At 49.8% G+C, this 17,334-nt stretch overlaps 1 protein-coding gene across 1 annotated transcript; it reads right to left on the bottom strand.

Moving 5' to 3' along the window:
• Nucleotides 1–4,441: 4,441 nt before the first annotated feature.
• On the bottom strand, nucleotides 4,442–4,858 carry NANOS2 (nanos C2HC-type zinc finger 2; the record flags this gene model as incomplete). Its single annotated transcript, XM_082676977.1, has 1 exon — nucleotides 4,442–4,858. One exon carries the CDS (start codon nucleotides 4,856–4,858, stop codon nucleotides 4,442–4,444), a length of 417 nt encoding a protein of 138 aa, XP_082533103.1.
• Between the last annotated feature and the right edge of the window lie 12,476 nt (nucleotides 4,859–17,334).

The raw sequence follows: 17,334 nt of genomic DNA, 5'->3' as shown, positions 1-17,334 counted from the left end.
ACTGATCACTGGGGCTAGTGATAAGGAATTCATCAGTAATCCTGGAAGGGGCAATTTTGGTGGTGTGGTGGGGGCAGTAGCTTGATTGGGTAGGTTCAGGAGAGCCTTTAGGGATTGCTAGTGTAGATGATCCTTTCTAGCACAGAAATGGGGTGGTATCTCTCCACGGGATCTCCAGAGGTTTATTTCAGATGGGAGATGTCACAGTATGTTTGTGTGTCCAAAGGGATGATCCAGAAGGGGGGAGATTGGTGCTGCGGAGGAGAGAGGGGAGAATTGCTGGAGCCGTGTCCTGAGTGGGCACGGTGGGTGGGACTCAAGGCACAAGAAGGGGGTGCTCTAAGGGGCATGGGCTGTTCAGCCACAGTAAACGGGGAGGGCATGGAGGCAGGCAGGTGGTGATGTAGTGTCAGGAGCATGTGGATGTTGTCTCCTGGTTCCTTCTGTTGTCTCAGTAGAGTCGGAAGCAAGGTCAGGGTGAGAAGGACGTGCTGAGGATAGGGGAGAGAGAGGAGAAAGCATGAAACAGTGAATGAATGGCCAGGGAATTGTAACCAAATAGAGCCATTCACTTGAGGTAATTGGATATAAAAGAGTGATGAGTCCCGCTGATGGTGTGTTTTTCTCTGTTCATATTTTTCTGAGTGGGAGCAGGTGCAGAGTGGGTGGCAAGCTGACTTCCACCAGGGCTGGGTTTAGATGATCTCCCACCATGTGCTCCATGAAGGGTCAGGGTCCAGGAAGCAGAGGCAGCCCATGCCGGGCCTTATGGGCAAGTTAAGGAGCTTGAATGAGTGAGGATGGGCAGGGTGTGATGTGTGCTTTAGAAAGAACCCCCGCTGTTGTGTGGAGGGTGGATGGGAGGGGGAAAGACTGTGAGCCAGAGTCAAGGGAGAAGTCAGGGGTGGACCAAGGGCAGGGTGGGAGAGACTGGACCAGGGCAGGGATGGTGGGAAGGGTGCAAATGAATTGGAAGACATTTGAGAGGCAGGATGTACAGAGTGCAGTGACAGAGTGTACAGAGTGCAGTCAGGTTGTGGAGGGAAAGGGAGGTGACACCCAGTTCTCCAGCTCAGGTCCCGCTTGGGGAGATGGGGTCAGTTAGGACATGGTGAGTGTAAGGTTCTCAGTGGGTGTTATGGGTTGAACTGTGTCCCCAAGTCCCCCAAAATAATGTTGAAGTCCTAACCCCTACTACTTCAGAACGTGACCTTCTTTGGAAATAGGGTCATTGCAGATGTAATTACTTAAGATGAGGTCATACTGGAGTAGGGTAGGTCCTTCAGCTGACATGACTGGTGTCCTTATAAGAAGAGGAGAGAGACACACAGAGGGAAGACGACAGCTCTGTGAAGACAGAGGCAGAGATGGGAATGATGGTGCCACAAGCCAAGGACCACCTGGGGCCACCAGAAGCTGGAAGACGCAAGGATCCTCCCCTAGAGCCTTTGGAGAGAGTGTGGCGCTGCCAACAGCTTGATTTCAGCTTTCTAGCCTCCAGAACAGTGAGAGAATGCATTTCTGGTGTTTAAGCCGCCCAGTTTATGGTCCTTTGTTATGGTGGCCCTTGGAAATGAATACACTGGGCATCCAGGGGAGGCATCCGCGATGCTGTGACTCCATGGGAGTCTGGGCTGAGGGGGGAGTTGGGTCTAAATCTGGCCTGGAGCTCTGCAGGAGCCTGCAAGTAGGGAGCCGTCGGCAGGGGTGTGTGGAGCTCTGCAGGTGCTGGAGGAGATCGAGGTCAGGGTACATTATTACTGAAGCTCCTTTAGTGTCCTTTGCTCTTGTCAGAGCTATGCTGCCACTTAATTAGCTGCTAAATAAATGAAAATTCACTAAAAAAATTAATTCCTTCAAAAACAAAAACAAACAAAAAAATAAAATAAAATTTTAAAAAAACCAAAAACAAACAAAAAAACAAAACTTGATCACTAATTCTCTGTCTTCTCCTCAGAGCCCCAGATCAGGTGTCCGGCAGCCTCCTGGACGCTTTCACCTTGGATGTCCCCAGGGACTTCATATCCTCTACCCCAGACTGACCTCAGCATCTCCCCCCTCACTTCTCCAGTGTAAGATGCACCCCGTCCCCCCGTCGTAATTCTCCCTCCCACTCCAGTCCTGAGTATACCTCCCCTGGTTGCTTTCCATAACCGCTGCACAGGCTTTACCAGAGTCCGTCCCTTTATTGAACTATTAAGCTCTCCTCCGTCATCACATGTGAGAGGCCATCAGCTTCCTGCCCGATGCAGCCCCCCACTTTCTCCAGGGCTCAACCTGCCGCATGCACACACCACAGCTCCGGGCTTAGGGCGTCCCTTTGGGCTATTGTTTGGGGGGCCTTGGGGATCTCTGTAAAGGGCAGAGCTGCGTTTCTGGAAAAGGACCTGTGAGCGGAGGTCCTTAATGCGAGTCTCTGTTTTTTTCTCTGTGACTACTGTATGTGAGAGTGGAGCCCTCTCACTCTTACAGATTTCAGAGTCTGAAAATGCACAATGAAGGTCAAATTCTCACCAACGGCCGCAAGATTCTGAACTCTCCGCCTGCCCTTTCGCCTCTCTGATCTTATCTCTTACTCAGCCAGTCTCCTGCTTGTTCTGCAAACACACCAGATTCCATCCCACCTTAGGGCCTTTGAACTCACTGCCATCTCTGCCTGGAATGCCCTCCTGGTTTCCTCAATTTATTTGGACTCTGCTCAAGCGTCACCTCCACAGAAAGACCTCCCCTGACCACACCCCCACGTAAAACAGCCTCTCCTTCACTCTCCATCCCTTTACTCTGACTCCTTTTCCTTCACAGCACTTAGCACCCACCTGACATATTACATATTTATCGCTTGATGGTCATGGCACCCCCATCCCCACTAGAATGTCAGCTCCCCGAGGGTAGGAGTCTTGTCTGCTTTGCTCATCGCTGTACCTGCCGATACCCAGAACAGTGCCTGGCACAAAGTAGGAGCTCAGTAAATATGTGTGGAACAATGGAATAAAAGAAGCCCTGATTTTATATGCAACATTTGTGCATATGTGCATTTCCCCGAGGTGGGGGCCATACTTTTTGTCACCTCTCTAATGGAGTCTAAAGTTTAAGGACAACCATAAAGTCGGTCCTGGAAGACCTGGGCTCTAGCAGGCTGGGAGGGGACCCTGGACAGAGCCCTGGGAAGGACAGGGAAAGAGAATCTGGGGTCAAGGTGGAGGCTGGGACTTGGGGACCAGTCCGTAGGTGACCTGTGTCGGAGGATGTAAGGGGGTCACATGCGTGGGAGGGACCCAGGTCTCCTTCCTGCTCTGCCTCCTGCTTCCCACGTTTTGGGCCAAATTCGGATCTCCCCACTCTCCCTCCCCCAGCCTCGCAGGAAATAGACATAGCGATTTCAAAGCCAACCAGAAACACTTTTTATTTACTAGAGCTCAACACCCGCGCCGGGCCCTAAGCCAAAAACCGAACAACTTAAAATCTGACTGGGGCTTCTCTTTTGCCCCTAAAATAAAATCTAGGCGGTTGCCATTCCCATCCGGGTATCCACACCTCTTTCCTGTGGGAGCTTCGTTGACTTAACTGTTGGAGGATGAAAAAACGGGAAGAAAAAAAAAGGAACTTTACAAATTATGGTGACTTGGGGGCAGTTGGGAGATGGCGGAGAGACGCTCTCTCGCTGGGGAAAGGACCCATCGGTGATTTGCCGTGTCCGGCACCAGTGCCGTGAAACGGAGTGAACGATGGGAAGAACAACCAGGGGGAGTTCAAGGGTATCGGCTCACTCCAAGGCTCTCCAGCCCCAGATAAGCCTGCGAAGACGTGGTGCCCCTCAGGCGTGCCCCGTCCTTCCCCCAGCTCCTGATGGATAGGCTGCTGAGGGCAGGGAAGGACCCATCTGGCGCTGTCCACGATGAAACGGTGGGTCTGCTGGTGGCTGGAGCAGACGGAGAAGGCTGGTTCAAGTCAGCATCCCATCTTGAAGTTCTTGGGCTGCAAGGTCCAAGCCAGCCTGTTCACAGCTCTCCAAATTCTGAGGGTTGCTCTGAGAGAGCACAGTGGGCTCCTGTAGGTCCAAGAGTCCAAGAATTCTGCAAGGAATGGAACCCTGAGGGCTGAGAAGTCAAAGGGGCAGGGCTAGTGTCCCAGAAGAACTAAAGATCCATGCACTGTGACCCAGAAGGAGCCACAGGGTTGTGTGGTCCAAGGGGCAGGGGTCCTGCTTCACCAAGAATCCACAGACACTGCCAGGACAGAACCCCAGGGGGTGAGAGTTCCAAAGGGCAGGGCTGGCCTGGCTCCCCATAGCCTCCGTTGTTTCAGGATTCAGCAGGGATGGAGTTCTGGGGGTCAGACATTCCAGAGGGCTGGGGGAGTCGGGGAAGTAGGGGAGTCCAGGGACTTGGGAAGATTGAACCAGGAGGGCTGGGGGGTGCAGGGGGTGGGCACTTGATGGCCCTCAGCGCTTGACCTTGCGGCCGGCCGAATTGCGCCCACTGCGGCGGTAGAGAGACTGCTGGCCTCCGTTTAGTGGGCAGTACTTGAGTGTGTGGGCCTGGTCCCCCGTGGCCCCGCACAGGGGACACACATAGTGCCGCAGGATGGGACACACCACCACGCCCTCTGGTGTCTTCAGCTGGTGTGAGGAGTACACGTGGCGAGATTCCCCATTGTGTTTGCAGAAGTTGCACAGGGTGACCAGGCCCCCCCTGGCCCCCTGCCCTCCCTGCCCCTGATCCTGCCCCAGCTGGGGCCCAGGTCCCGGCTCCCTGGTCGCTTGGGCCTCCGGCCCTTGCCCCCGACTCTGGATCAGTGCCAGCACCACCTGGCTCAGGTTGAAGTAGTCCTTCCACATGTCGAAGGGTGGCTGCTGCATGGCGTCCAGGTGGAGGTGGTGGGCAGCTGGAGACAGGTGGGCTGGGGACCCGGGGACAGGAGCAGCAGACGCTTTTCTGGAGCAGAGAGGAATTGCACCCCCTTTTATACTCCCCAAAGACCCTTCTAAGCAAAGGTGGAGCTTAGGATTTAAAGGGCCCAACCCCTTACCCTTGATCCCTTCTGACTTTAATTCCCCATGGAGATCTGGAAGGGGGTCATTTCCCTTGTTGCTGGTCCTTGCTTGGCCTGCAAGGTGCTCTGTGACCTCTGGAAAGACCCTTCTCCCTGGGCCTCAGTTTCCCTATCCATTCATTAAACTCCATATCTGAAAATTCCCCTAACCCCCATCTTCCCTTACTCCAAGGCTGGGAGTCTGCTGCCTCCGTATACTCCAGAGCCATTCCTAATCATAACAACAGCCCCTTACTGTGAGCCAGACGTTGTGCTGCACAGTTACCTTCGTGTCTGATCTAATTTTCACAACAACTCCATGTGGGTAATACAGTTATGATCCCATTTTAGAGACAAGTCACTAAAGCTCAGAGAGGAAAACTCAGTGGCCCGGAGTCATATAACACGCAAGTGGCAGAGCTGAGGCTCTAACCCAGGGCCATATGACTCCAAAGCAAATGGCTTCCTATCTCTTTTGGATTAAAACCTCATTTTTCATCACATCTGGAACTAAGAGCCACTTATTCACCAAGTATCCATTGAGTGCACACCACGGTATTCAATGTTTTATAAAAATGATCTCTTTGAACCCCATAATCACTCAAGGAGGTGGGCACCATCACTTTCATCTTATAAAGAAGGATGCTATGCTCAGAGAGGTTAAGGAAAGCACTCAAGGCCACACAGCAGGGAAATGGCAGAATTGGGATTTGCACCCGGGTCTGGCCCCAGAGACACTGGGGATTGATCTGAGAAGCAGCAGAGGACCTCGGCATGGCACAGAATCCCTTGGAATGCCTACCCTTCCCCCTTGGCCTGGTACATTGTCCCAGATCCTTCCTGACCTTCCAGACCCAGTAAAAGCCTTGCCTCCTGCCCATGCCAACTCCAGGATTTCTTCCTCCACCTGTGTTCCCCAGTTGGTCCCCTTGACCACTCAACATAATCATTGAGGCCCCTTGCATTGGGTTCTGGAAACTCAGCAATGACCACAGCTATCTTGTACCTGTTTCATGAACAACCAGTCCAGTAGGGAAACAGCCAGCAAATGAGAAAACAATAGATCATAAAGAGCCGATTACATAGGCTGGTCTGGGAGAGGCGGCCTGGAAGCTGAGACCACACAGGACAATCTTCCAGGAAAAGGAACACAAGCTGTGGAAGCCTGAAGCCTGGGGACAGCTAGGGGGCAGGGGTAGCCAGAACGGAGTGAGGGTCCCAAGATGAGGCCAGCCCCGTGTGCAGGGGGTGTATGCCATCAGACTGTGACCTCCCTCAGGAGATGTTTTGGAAACGATGGGGGTGTCTTGGGTTTGCCACAGTGATTGGAGGTGTGATGACGTGTGATGAGATGTAACAGACAGGGACCAGGGATGCCAGATGTCTCAACCATCCATATGACCAAGATCTGTCCTGGACACACTTAACTTTCCAATGTCCCACTGGACACCCATGTGGGTAGAAAAACCCACTTACGATGGTCTGAGTCTAGAGCTCAGCTATGTTTTACGTATAAACACTAAGTGTTTTTGCAATATTTTAAGATACACTGACCTTTCCTGAAATGCAAAGACCGTGTCCATCACAGCCTGCCTATTCTTGATTTTGTTGGGAACTTGATCCGGAGTTGCTCACTTTCTAGAAGCCACATCACCCCAGGCAATGCTGATTGTGGTGATTGTCCAAACAACACACAGTTTATTCCTATCTCGTTCATGGCGAGTCTACACGGAGATGCTAGTATCTGCCTAATGAGATACTTTTTAGAGCGGCCATGCCTGAGCATCATTTCTACACCAAAATAGATGATTAGTTGATTATAAGTTGTTGCCTTTTTATTTTTCCTTTGTAGTTCAGTTAAGACATGCTATTAATTTCAGAAAATAAAATTTGTGTGTTGGTGGGCTCTATTACCTCTGAGTTGAATTTCAGAATACTAAAGGGGCATCTTAAAATGTTAGATAAAGTGAGTGTCAGGCCTCACCCGCTTAAGAACCCGTGATATAGGCCAAGATCAGCCCATTGGTCTTTGCCTTCAGAGCAATAGGAAGCCACTGAAGGATATAAGCAAGGGAGGGACGAATGAGAAATGTGTTTTAGGATGCTCCTCTGGTTACTGTTGATTGAATAGAGGCAGTGAGGCTGTGCCCATCAGCTCACATTGTTTCCGTCTAGTCAGGGAGCAAAGTCTGAACAGAGTCTGTTGAGGACTCCCTTTTGGCGGACACTGTGTCTTGCCTTCAGAAAGAGCTTAATACATGCTTGTAGAGTGAATGTATTCTCTCTGTGGATGGGCTCAAGGTTGGGAGATGACAAAGGGAGGAATTTGTGAATGTCAGAGGAAAGGTCTTCTTGCAGTGTGATCGTCTAGCTTTCTGTAATTTCCTTTTGAAGTAATGATTTGGATAATGACTTGTTTGATGTCTGTCCTCACCGGTAATCCGTGAGCCCAAGGAGGTCAGGATCAGGGCTGTCTCGGTCACTGATGTGTCCCCAGCATCAGCCAGCACAGGGCCAGGCGAGCGGAACAGCAGATGTTAGCAGGAAGAATGTCCACAGACTATTAATACATAATTCACATGGGTGATTCCTGTGTCTTGAGTTCTTACAATGTTCTTCACTGCTCAGCTCTAACGTCTCCTCCTCCAGGAAGCCCTCCCGACCCTCAGGCTGGGTCAGCCTTCTCTCAGCGACCCCATCCCAGCCCTGCCCACTCTGGGTCATCACTGACTGGGGGTGGGTCTGTTTCTCCCTCTGGACTGTAAGGGCAGGGTTAAGGCTGTTCCCACGTTTATGTGTCTCCTGTCATTTAACCCTCATTGTTTTTATTTATTTATTTATGGCCTCGCTGCACGGCTTGCGGGAATCTTAGTTCCCCAAGAAAGGATCGAACCCTGATCCCTGCAGTGAGAGTGCAGAGTCCTAACCATTGGACCACCAGGGAATTCCCCTCATTGCTTTCTCGAGTTAAGTACCAGTATTATTCCTGATTTGCAAAGGCAGCAACTGATGTTCAGAGAGGTTAGGTGACTTGTCTGTGGTCACACAGCTGGCAGGCAGCAGAACTGGGATTCCAAACTGGGTCTACCTGAGTTCAGTCTTTGCCTTTAACCATTGCCCTACACTGTTCAGTAAACACTCATCAAGAGAATGAACTAATAAATGAATGCATACACAGCATCTTCCAGATCACCTGGTCCAGCTCACCTCACTTTCTTATTTTACAGAGGTGGAAATGAGGCCTCAAGGAGGATACAAGGAAGGCTCCAAGTTTCAGTCTCTTAAAGTCATGGTTCCTTGCCAAGGTCCCCGGATTCACAGGCACACTGAGTACCTTCTGGAAACCTATTAATGAAAACACACCAGTGGTCATAGGGTAGGCTGTGAGGTTTTCAGCTTGTTCATCTCCCTGAAGAGGTAAATCAGACCTTTGTGTTATTATGTTGGGATCATCGGGTTGGGCAGTGGGGTGACTTGAGCACAACTCTCCCCCCCCCCACAGTTTAGGGGGTGGGCAGCATCGTGGGTAAACGTTCAGTGATAAGCTCCGAGTTCAAGCCAGGCTCTACCACCTGCTCACTGAGTGGCTGTGGGCTTATTATTTAACCTCTCCTAACCCCAGTTTTTTCATCTGTCAAGAGGGGATGACACGGGTGCGTGCCCCAGGGCACGGACTGCGATTGTGTTTGCCAATAGCACATTTTGGCTGTGGGGTATGATTATTCAATGTTAGTCATGAAAATTGAGACACAATTAAGGCAATAATCTTTTTTTTTTTAAGGCAATAATCTTAAGGGCACTTATTTACTGAGCATCTCCTTTGGGCCGGCACCATGCTCAGGGGCTTTCCTTGCTTCCCCCCCAGACCCTGTGAAGTTGGGTTTAGCAATAGCCCCATTTTACAGATGAGTAATGGGAAGCTCAGAAAGGCCGAGGGTCTTGTCCGAGGTTATACAGACAGTGAGTGGTAGGCTGGAGCTCGAACCCAGGGCTCGGAAAGCAAGGGAGCCAGGGACTTCCTAGGCGTAGGGACAGAATGAGGTGAGAAGCCAGGAAGGATGGGGGGGATTGGAGTGACAGGTCACAGGGAGGACCTGTCGATCACTGATGGACATACTCCAAGGCAGAAGAGGCCAGGCTCTCTCCCATGTGGAAGAATAAGGCTCCTGGAGGGAGGAACCAGGACGGGTGTGGGAGGCCTCTGCGGTAAGTGCTTTCCATAAAGTCACAGCGGAGACCACCAGCTCAAGATGCATGCATCCCCTGTGTGCAGCAGGGCGGGACCCGGGGACCCAGTCAGTGCTGGTCGCTGCAGCTGTGGCATCTGCTGGAAGTGTGAGAATCCCCTTAACAATCGCACCTATTGTTTGGAGACTCTCAGATTCTCTTGCTTGTGAAATTTTTTTTTTTTTTTTTTTTTTTTGGCTGCCACTCAGGGCATGCAGGATCTTAGCTCCCCAACCAGGGATCGAACCCGTGCCGCCTGCAGTGGAAGCACTGAGTCCTAACCACTGGACTGCCAGGGAATTCCCAGTATTTTTTCTTTATTATTTATTTTTTCCCCAATTGTTTTCTTCTAGGACTCTGTTACTGGAGCCATGACTACCCTCCCCCCACCCCCACGCTCACCCCCCATCCTGTGGTGTTTTATTGGATCAGTAACTGAAGGGCATCCCTTCTCAGGCAAGCCGCCTTCTGCAGGGTTGCTGCTGTGTACTGAGGGAAAGTCAAAGATGATATTGATGAGAAATTCATCAGCCTGGTGTTTACTTGATCATATCCTCCACCCCCACGGCAAGGCCCCATCACTCCCTGCTGCACAGACTCGGCAGCTGCCCTGTTTACTTGTGAATTTCCCTCTCAGCCTCATGTCTGCCAGAAACAGCTCATGTAGGGTCCAGAGAGGGGTGGGGAGGAGCTCGGGGGAGTCAGGAGGAGAGAAACCCTGAGAAAGAGGGGGAGAGACTCCCAAAGGGACGGAGGGACACACTGGTGCAGAGACCAAGACAGGGGAGATGAAGACCAGGGGAAAGTGAGACACCCGGAGACCAAGGAGGTCATGGTCATCGTCCTCATGGTCTCTGTTTATTGGGTGCTGGCCTGTGAGGTCTCATGAAACCCTTGCAACAACCCTGTCAAGTAGTGTTATAATATCCCTATTTTACAGAGCAGGAAACTGAGGCCCAGGGAGGTGACATTTCTCACTGATGTCATCCCATTAGCCTAGACTCAAATCCAGGTCTGCAGAGAGAGAAGAGGGACACACTCACACTCCCAGGGATGGAAAGGGACAGAGGTTCCAGCAGAGAGAGATGGAAGCAAGGGGCAAAAAACGAAAATAACGTGCTTGGGTGTGTGGCTGCTGTGGCCAGAGGGCCTGGGTCAAATCTTGGCACTGCCACTTACAGAGATGTGGCTTTTAGCAAGTGATGTCACCTCTCTGGGCTTCTGTTTCCTCCATTTCACAAGAAGGGAGATCATTGAAGACCCCCTGCTCTGGAGCTGTTTTGAAGATGGCAGCTGAGAACACAGGTGAAGGCATTAGAACAGGTACGCAGTGAGCTTTAGCCATTATTTTTAGTTTTATTCCCTTGCTAAAGATTCATTGACGAGTGCTAGGCAGGGGGAAGGAGAGTGTGCAGGCCCCAATAGAGGAATATTTGCTCATTCATTCAGCAAATATTTACACAATACCTAACATGTGTCTGGCCCTGTTCTAGGTGCCAAAGATACAGCAATGAACAAAAAATACAAAAGTCTCTGCCTTTACAGAGCTGAAATTTTATATAGATAACAAGAGAGAAAAGTGAAATATATCTCAGGTAAGGCTGTGTGCTATAGAGAAAAAATAAAGGGGGTAGGGAGATAAAAGTGATCAGGGGGGACTTCTCTGGCAGTCTAGTGGTTAAGACTCTGAGCTTCCACAGCAGGGGTTGCAGATTGCCTCCTTGGCTGGGGAACTAAGATCTTGCATGCTGCGTGGTACAGCCACAAATTAAAAAACAAAAAAGAGTGGTCAGGGAAGCCCTCTTGGAGAAGGTGACATTTGAGAAGAGTCTTAAAGGTGGTAAGAGAGGGAGCCCTTGTAGATATACGGGGGAAGAGTGTCCCAGACTGAAGGAACAGCCAGTGCAAAGACCCTGAGGTCAGAGCGTGACTGCTGTGTTCAGTGAACATCATGGCTTGGGTAGATTGAGAGGAAGAGTGGGGAGTAGGTGAGAGGTAATACAGGACCCCATGGGCTACTGCAAGGACTTGGGCTTGTGCTCTGAGTGAGGTGGGAGCCATGGGAGGGCTCTGAGCACAGGAGTGACATGATTTGATTCAAGATGTAACAGTGGCTTCTGAGGAAGGTTGGGCTCTAGGATTACGTGTGCGTTTGAATAAAACTCTGTGCAGTGGTTCTACTATTAAGCCCATTTTGCAGCGGAAAAAACTGAGGCTCAGAGATGGAAGATCCATGTTCCAGGATGGCAGAGTCCAAGGAGAGCCCAAGTCTGTCTGTCTGACTTTATCATCGCTGCTCTGGAACAGTCTCACATATCCCCTCCTGGAGGATGCGCACACACACACACACACACACACACACACACACACACACACACACACACACACACACACACACACACACACACACACACACACACACACACACACACACACACACACACACACACACACACACACACACACACCGTGACTCTGATGTACCAAGGGCTGGGCTTTCTCAGTAGTCAGCGATGTGTCCCCAAGTATAAGGCCTGGTAACTCCCACTCAACCATCAGACAGCACAGAGTAGGCAAACGTTTGTCGAATGAATGCATGAATACCAACCTGAGGACTTTGGACTTTGTGCTAATAAGGCCACTGGGAGCCGAGGAAGGTTCATACGCCATGGTTATATCTGAGCTCTTTTTGTTTTGGCCGTGCTGCAGGATCTTAGTTCCCCGACGAGGGATCGAAGGCGTGCCCTCTGCAGTGGAAGCAAGGAGTCAACCACTGGACTGCCAGGGAAGTCCTGTGAGCTTTAGAAAACACTCTAGGCTTCCTCTCCATTCTGGGCCATTGCATCTACTACTCTCTCTGCTTGAAACATTTCTACCCGATAACACCGACTGCTCCTTCAAATCTTAGCTCCAACATTCCCTCTCCCAAGAAGCCCTCCCAGACCCCCCGCTGGGTCAGATGACCCCTCTGGGCTCCTGCAGCCCCCAGTACTTCCCCCATCCCAGCTCTGCCCACTCTGAGTCGTGTCTGGGGACAGGTCTGTCTTCTCCACAGGACTGGAAGCCCCATGAAGGCACGGCCAGGAGTGTCTTGATCACAGCTGTGTCCCCAGCACTGTCCTATACAGGGGCTGGGCACAAAGGGATATTTGGGGGGATAAATGAATGAGACCAAAACTAGAGCAGAATTGGGGAGGGCAGGGATGGGGGCCTGTCCCAGCCAAGGGCTCTGTCTCTTATACAACACTAACTGTCTTACTCTGAGGAGTAGTTGCCCAGTTTTTCTCCAGCCTTGTTTTGAACCACTTTCTCATTCACTGCAACCACCCAGAACTTCCAGACAGAGCAAAATTAAATAGACCAGGATGGAAATGGGGGAAACTGGAGGAGAGGAGGTATATGGGAACTCTAGTGGTGAGTGCAACACAGCTTTTCAGCATTCTAGGTTTTTGGTAAAGCTTTATATTAAAAAATATATTGTTTTTTGTTAAGTCAGACTATTATTTCAGTTTTTTTTTAAAGACTTACTTCCAAGAATAGAGTGTGGAAAGAGGAAAAATAGTAACTTTATTTTTTATTATTATTTTAAAAATATTTATTTTATTTATTTATTTGGTTGCGCTGGGTCTTAGTTGCAGCAGGCAGGCTCCTTAGCTGTGGCATGCAAACTCTTAGTTGTGGCATGTGAACTCTTATTTGCAGCATGCATGTGGGATCTAGTTCCCTGACCAGGGATCGGACCTGGGCCCCCTGCATTGGGAGCACGGAGTCTTAACCACTGTGCCACTAGGGAAGTCCCCCAAAATAGTAACTTTAGAGTGGAGTGACTTGGCAGACATCACCTTAACCAGGTGATCAAGGTTAACATGTCCCATGATGTTATATTGATATTGCATACCCATGATATGGAAAAAACCTACATGTCTGTTGATGGACAGTTAGGTTGTTTCCATGTCTTGGCTATTGTAAATAGTGCTGCTATGAACATAGGGGTGCAGGTATCTTTTTGAAGTATGGTTTTCTCTGGATATATGCCCAGGAGTGGGATTGCTGGATCATATGCTTGCCTCTGTTTATATTGGAAACTCTGCAGGCTTTTATCCCCTCTGTGTTTTCATCTTATCAATGTTTTTTGGAAAATTAAATTTTTCATTTTGAGACCACTGCAGAGTCACATCCAGTCATAAGAAAGAATAGAGATCCTGTATACTCTTTTTTTTTTTTTTGCGGTACGCGGGCCTCACTGCTGTGGCCTCTGCCGTTGCAGAGCACAGGCTCTGGACGTGCAGGCTCAGTGGCCATGGCTCACGGGCCCAGCCGCTCCGCGGCATGTGGGATCTTCCCGGACCGGGGCACAAACCCGTGTCCCCTGCATCGGCAGGCAGACTCTCAACCCCTGCGCCACCAGGGAAGCCCCTCTATACTCTTTTTTAAAAAAATAAATTTGTTTATTTTTGGCTGCATTGGGTCTTCGTTGTTGCACGCGGGCTTTCTCTAGTTTCCATGAGCAGGGGCTACCGTTTGTTGGAGTGCCCGCGGGCTTCTCATTGCAGTGGCTTCTCTTGTTGTGGAACACGGGCTCTAGGTGCGTGGGCTCAGTAGTTGTGGCACACAGGCTTAGTTGCTCTGCAGCATGTGGGATCTTCCTGGACCAGGGTTTGAACCTGTGTCCCCTGCATTGGCAGGCGGATTCTTAAGCACTGCGCCACCAAGGAAGCCCCAATCCTGTGTACTCTTAAGGCAGTTTCCCTAAATGATAATATCCTACAAAATAATAATACAGTACCACAACCAGGATGTAGACGTTTATACAATCCACTGATCTTGTTTAGCTTTTTTTTTTTTTTTGCGGTACGCTGGCCTCTCCCTGCTGTGGCCTCTCCCGTTGCGGAGCACAGGCTCCGGACGCGCAGGCTCAGCGGCCATGGCTCACGGGCCCAGCTGCTCCGCGGCATGTGGGATCTTCCCGGACCGGGGCACGAACCCGTGTCCCCTGCATCGGCAGGCGGACTCTCCACCACTGCGCCACCAGGGAAGCCCCTTGTTTAGCTTTTGCCCTGTGAACTCGTGTGTGTTTGTGTTTACTTGTATGCAATTTTGTAAGATGTAGGTTTGTTTACGTACCATAGCAGTCAAGACACAGAACATTTCCATCACCCCAAGCATCACTTGTGTTACCCTTTTATAGACACACTCACTTCCTTCCTGGCTCCTACGCTCTCCTTATACCCTGGCAACATATTCTATTCTCCATTTCTATGATATTTGTCATTTCAAGAATGTTACAGAAATAGAATAATACTGCACTTAACCTTTTGGGATTGGCTTTTTTTCATGCAGCAGAATTCTCTGGAAATTCACCCAAGTTGTTGTGCATGCCAACACTTCATTCTTTTTATTGCTGAGCTGTGGTCCATGGTTTGGGTGTACCATAGTCGATTTAACCATTCACTTATTGAAAAACATCTGGAGTGTTTTCAGTTTTGGGCTCTTTGAATAAAGCTCTTGTGAATATTCATGTACCAATTTTATGTGTGAACAATTTATTTTCATTTCTTTGGGTAATTCCCATAGTGCAATTGCTGGGTCATATGGTAATGGCCTGTTTAGTGTTATAAGAAACTGTCAGACTGTTTCTCCATAGTGTTTTTGAGATTAAAAAAAAAATGTCCAGCATTTCCATTGTGTTCAGTGGGAAGGGTGCTGTGAATAATTCAGCCAGCCATTACCCAATGCAGAAAAAACTATGTTAAACTTTCCAATTATCCGAACATATTCCCTTTAAGAAGATGGCCAGCCCAGCGGGTGAGTGGCGGCAAAACGGGTGAAGGAGATTAAGAGGTACAAACTTCCAGTTATATAATAAATAAGTCATGGGGATGTAATCTACAGCATAAGGAACGTGGTCAATAATATTGTAATAACTTTATATGGGGACCAATGGTTACTAGACTTATACATGGTGATCATTTCATAATGTATGCAAATGTCAAATCATGATGTAGGACACCTGAAACTAACACAATACTGTATGTCAACTATATTTCAACTTAAAAAAAAGATGGCCAGGCTGTAACTTCTCCAGGTTAAAAGCTTTCCTAGAGATTCTCCTGGTGTTCTGAGCTATCTTCTTTTCTGTGGATGAGTCATTTGTATGTATCTCTGGTCCTTTGCTATTTCCAGGCATCCCTGAGGGAAGCAGTTTAGAAGGTGGAGTAGGGATGGTGGGGAGGAACACCTGAGGAGGGGCTGGGAGGAGATGGGGGGTCAGCTGGGAAGAGGTTCTAAGGAGCCAACATTCTAGCTATCACTGTTCTCCCTTTTAATTGCGTGTGGAAATTTGATATACTGATAAGTTTCTGTCCCTCAGTTCCCTGCTGCGGGAAGTTCCTGTTTGTCCCTCCAGATCCACTTTTTTTTTCTTTTTGCGGTACGCGGGCCTCTCTCACTGTTGTGGCCTCTCCCGTTGCGAAGCACAGGCTCCGGACACGCAGGCTCAGCGGCCATGGCTCACGGGCCCAGCCGGTCCACCGTGTGTGGGATCTTCCCGGACCGGGGCACGAACCCGTGTCCCCTGCATCGGCAGGCGTACTCTCAACCACTGCGCCACCAGGGAAGCCCCCAGATCTACTTTTGCCTGTCTCTTCCCATCTGTTTCTGTCCGGGATGCTGACCCGTACAGATTACATCAACAGGATTCAGCCAATGCTCGACCCCCACCCCATCCCAAGAGATGGGAGGAACTGAGACGAGAGAGGGGTCAAGGCATCACTACCTCACAGAGTTCATGCCCTTCCCAAAACCTTCTCTCTGTCCAGATCTGGGTCCTCTTCCCTCCCCTCACAGCTGTCAGCCTGGGGTGCCCACCTTTACCTGGCCCAGGGCACTGCACCATGCTTTGGGATGTCCCTATACCTTGCCCACACCTTTGTCAATAGCTCCTTTCTCAAACTCCTCAAATGACCCAATTTGAATGTGCCCTGTTTCTGCCGGAATACCAGTCTCTGGCCTCCCAGGTGGCAGGTGGGGGCATCCTGAGCTTTCTTGTGGGGATGACAGCCCCCTGCACACATGCCAGGCACTTTATAAATCCTAATGGCCCTGCCCACCCCCTCTCCCATTATCTCATCTCAGAGGGCCCTTCACTTTCCAGAGTCCAGCACCCTTCTTCTTTGAACAAAACCTACACAAACACAAGGCCATGGCTCAAGGACCCCCAGCCTTCTGAGAGGCCCTATGGACACTCCACCTTACGGACCCCTAATATATTTTGTGTCAATTTTTTTTTAATTTAATTTTAATTTTTATCAAATCACTTTGAACTCTTGTAGGTGTTTCTCTGGGTATTTTACCCTCAGGATTCTAGGTAACATGTTTAAATTGCTACTTCTATGGAGAACAGTATGGAGGTTCCTTAAAAAACTAAAAATACGGGCCTCCCTGGTGGCGCAGTGGTGGAGAGTCCGCCTGCCGATGCAGGGGACACAGGTTCGTGCCCCGGTACGGGAAGATCCCACATGCCGAGGAGCGGCTGGGCCCGTGAGCCATGGCCGCTGAGCCTGAGCGTCCGGAGCCTGTGCTCCGCAACGGGAGAGGCCACAACAGTGAGAGGCCCGCGTACCGCAAAAAAAAAAAAAAAAAAAAAAATACAGCCTTCTGTGTCCCACACCAGAGAAGCAGATGTTTCTGAGGATGAGTCTTAAAATATTCCCATCTTTACTGTAACTTCAAATGGTGGTAGTCTAGAAATAGAATTCTTAGTGAACTTGTATGTTCCACGTTCCATATTTCGGTTTGATTGAAATGTGTACAGTGAACTCATAGCACTTTTCTAATAATAAAAAAATAAAAGGCCATCAGATGAATTATAAAAAAAATCTGCATTTTTAACCAGCACTCTGGGTGATTCTGACGCACATTGAGTTCTCCTTAAGAACTTTTTATTACGGAAAAGTTCAAACACACACTGTTATGGACTGAATTGTGTCCACCCCAGCTCCACCCCTCCCACCCCTACGCCCGCCAATGGGGTGGTATTTGGAGATAGGGCCTTTGCAGAGATGATTAGGGTTAAAT

Source organism: Grampus griseus (genome assembly GCF_964374135.1).
Source record: "Grampus griseus genome assembly, chromosome: 19".
In the NCBI taxonomy this organism is placed as follows: domain Eukaryota; kingdom Metazoa; phylum Chordata; class Mammalia; order Artiodactyla; family Delphinidae; genus Grampus; species Grampus griseus.
The sequence above is the reverse complement of the archived record's forward strand: the minus strand, read 5'-3'. Positions and strand labels throughout refer to the sequence as shown.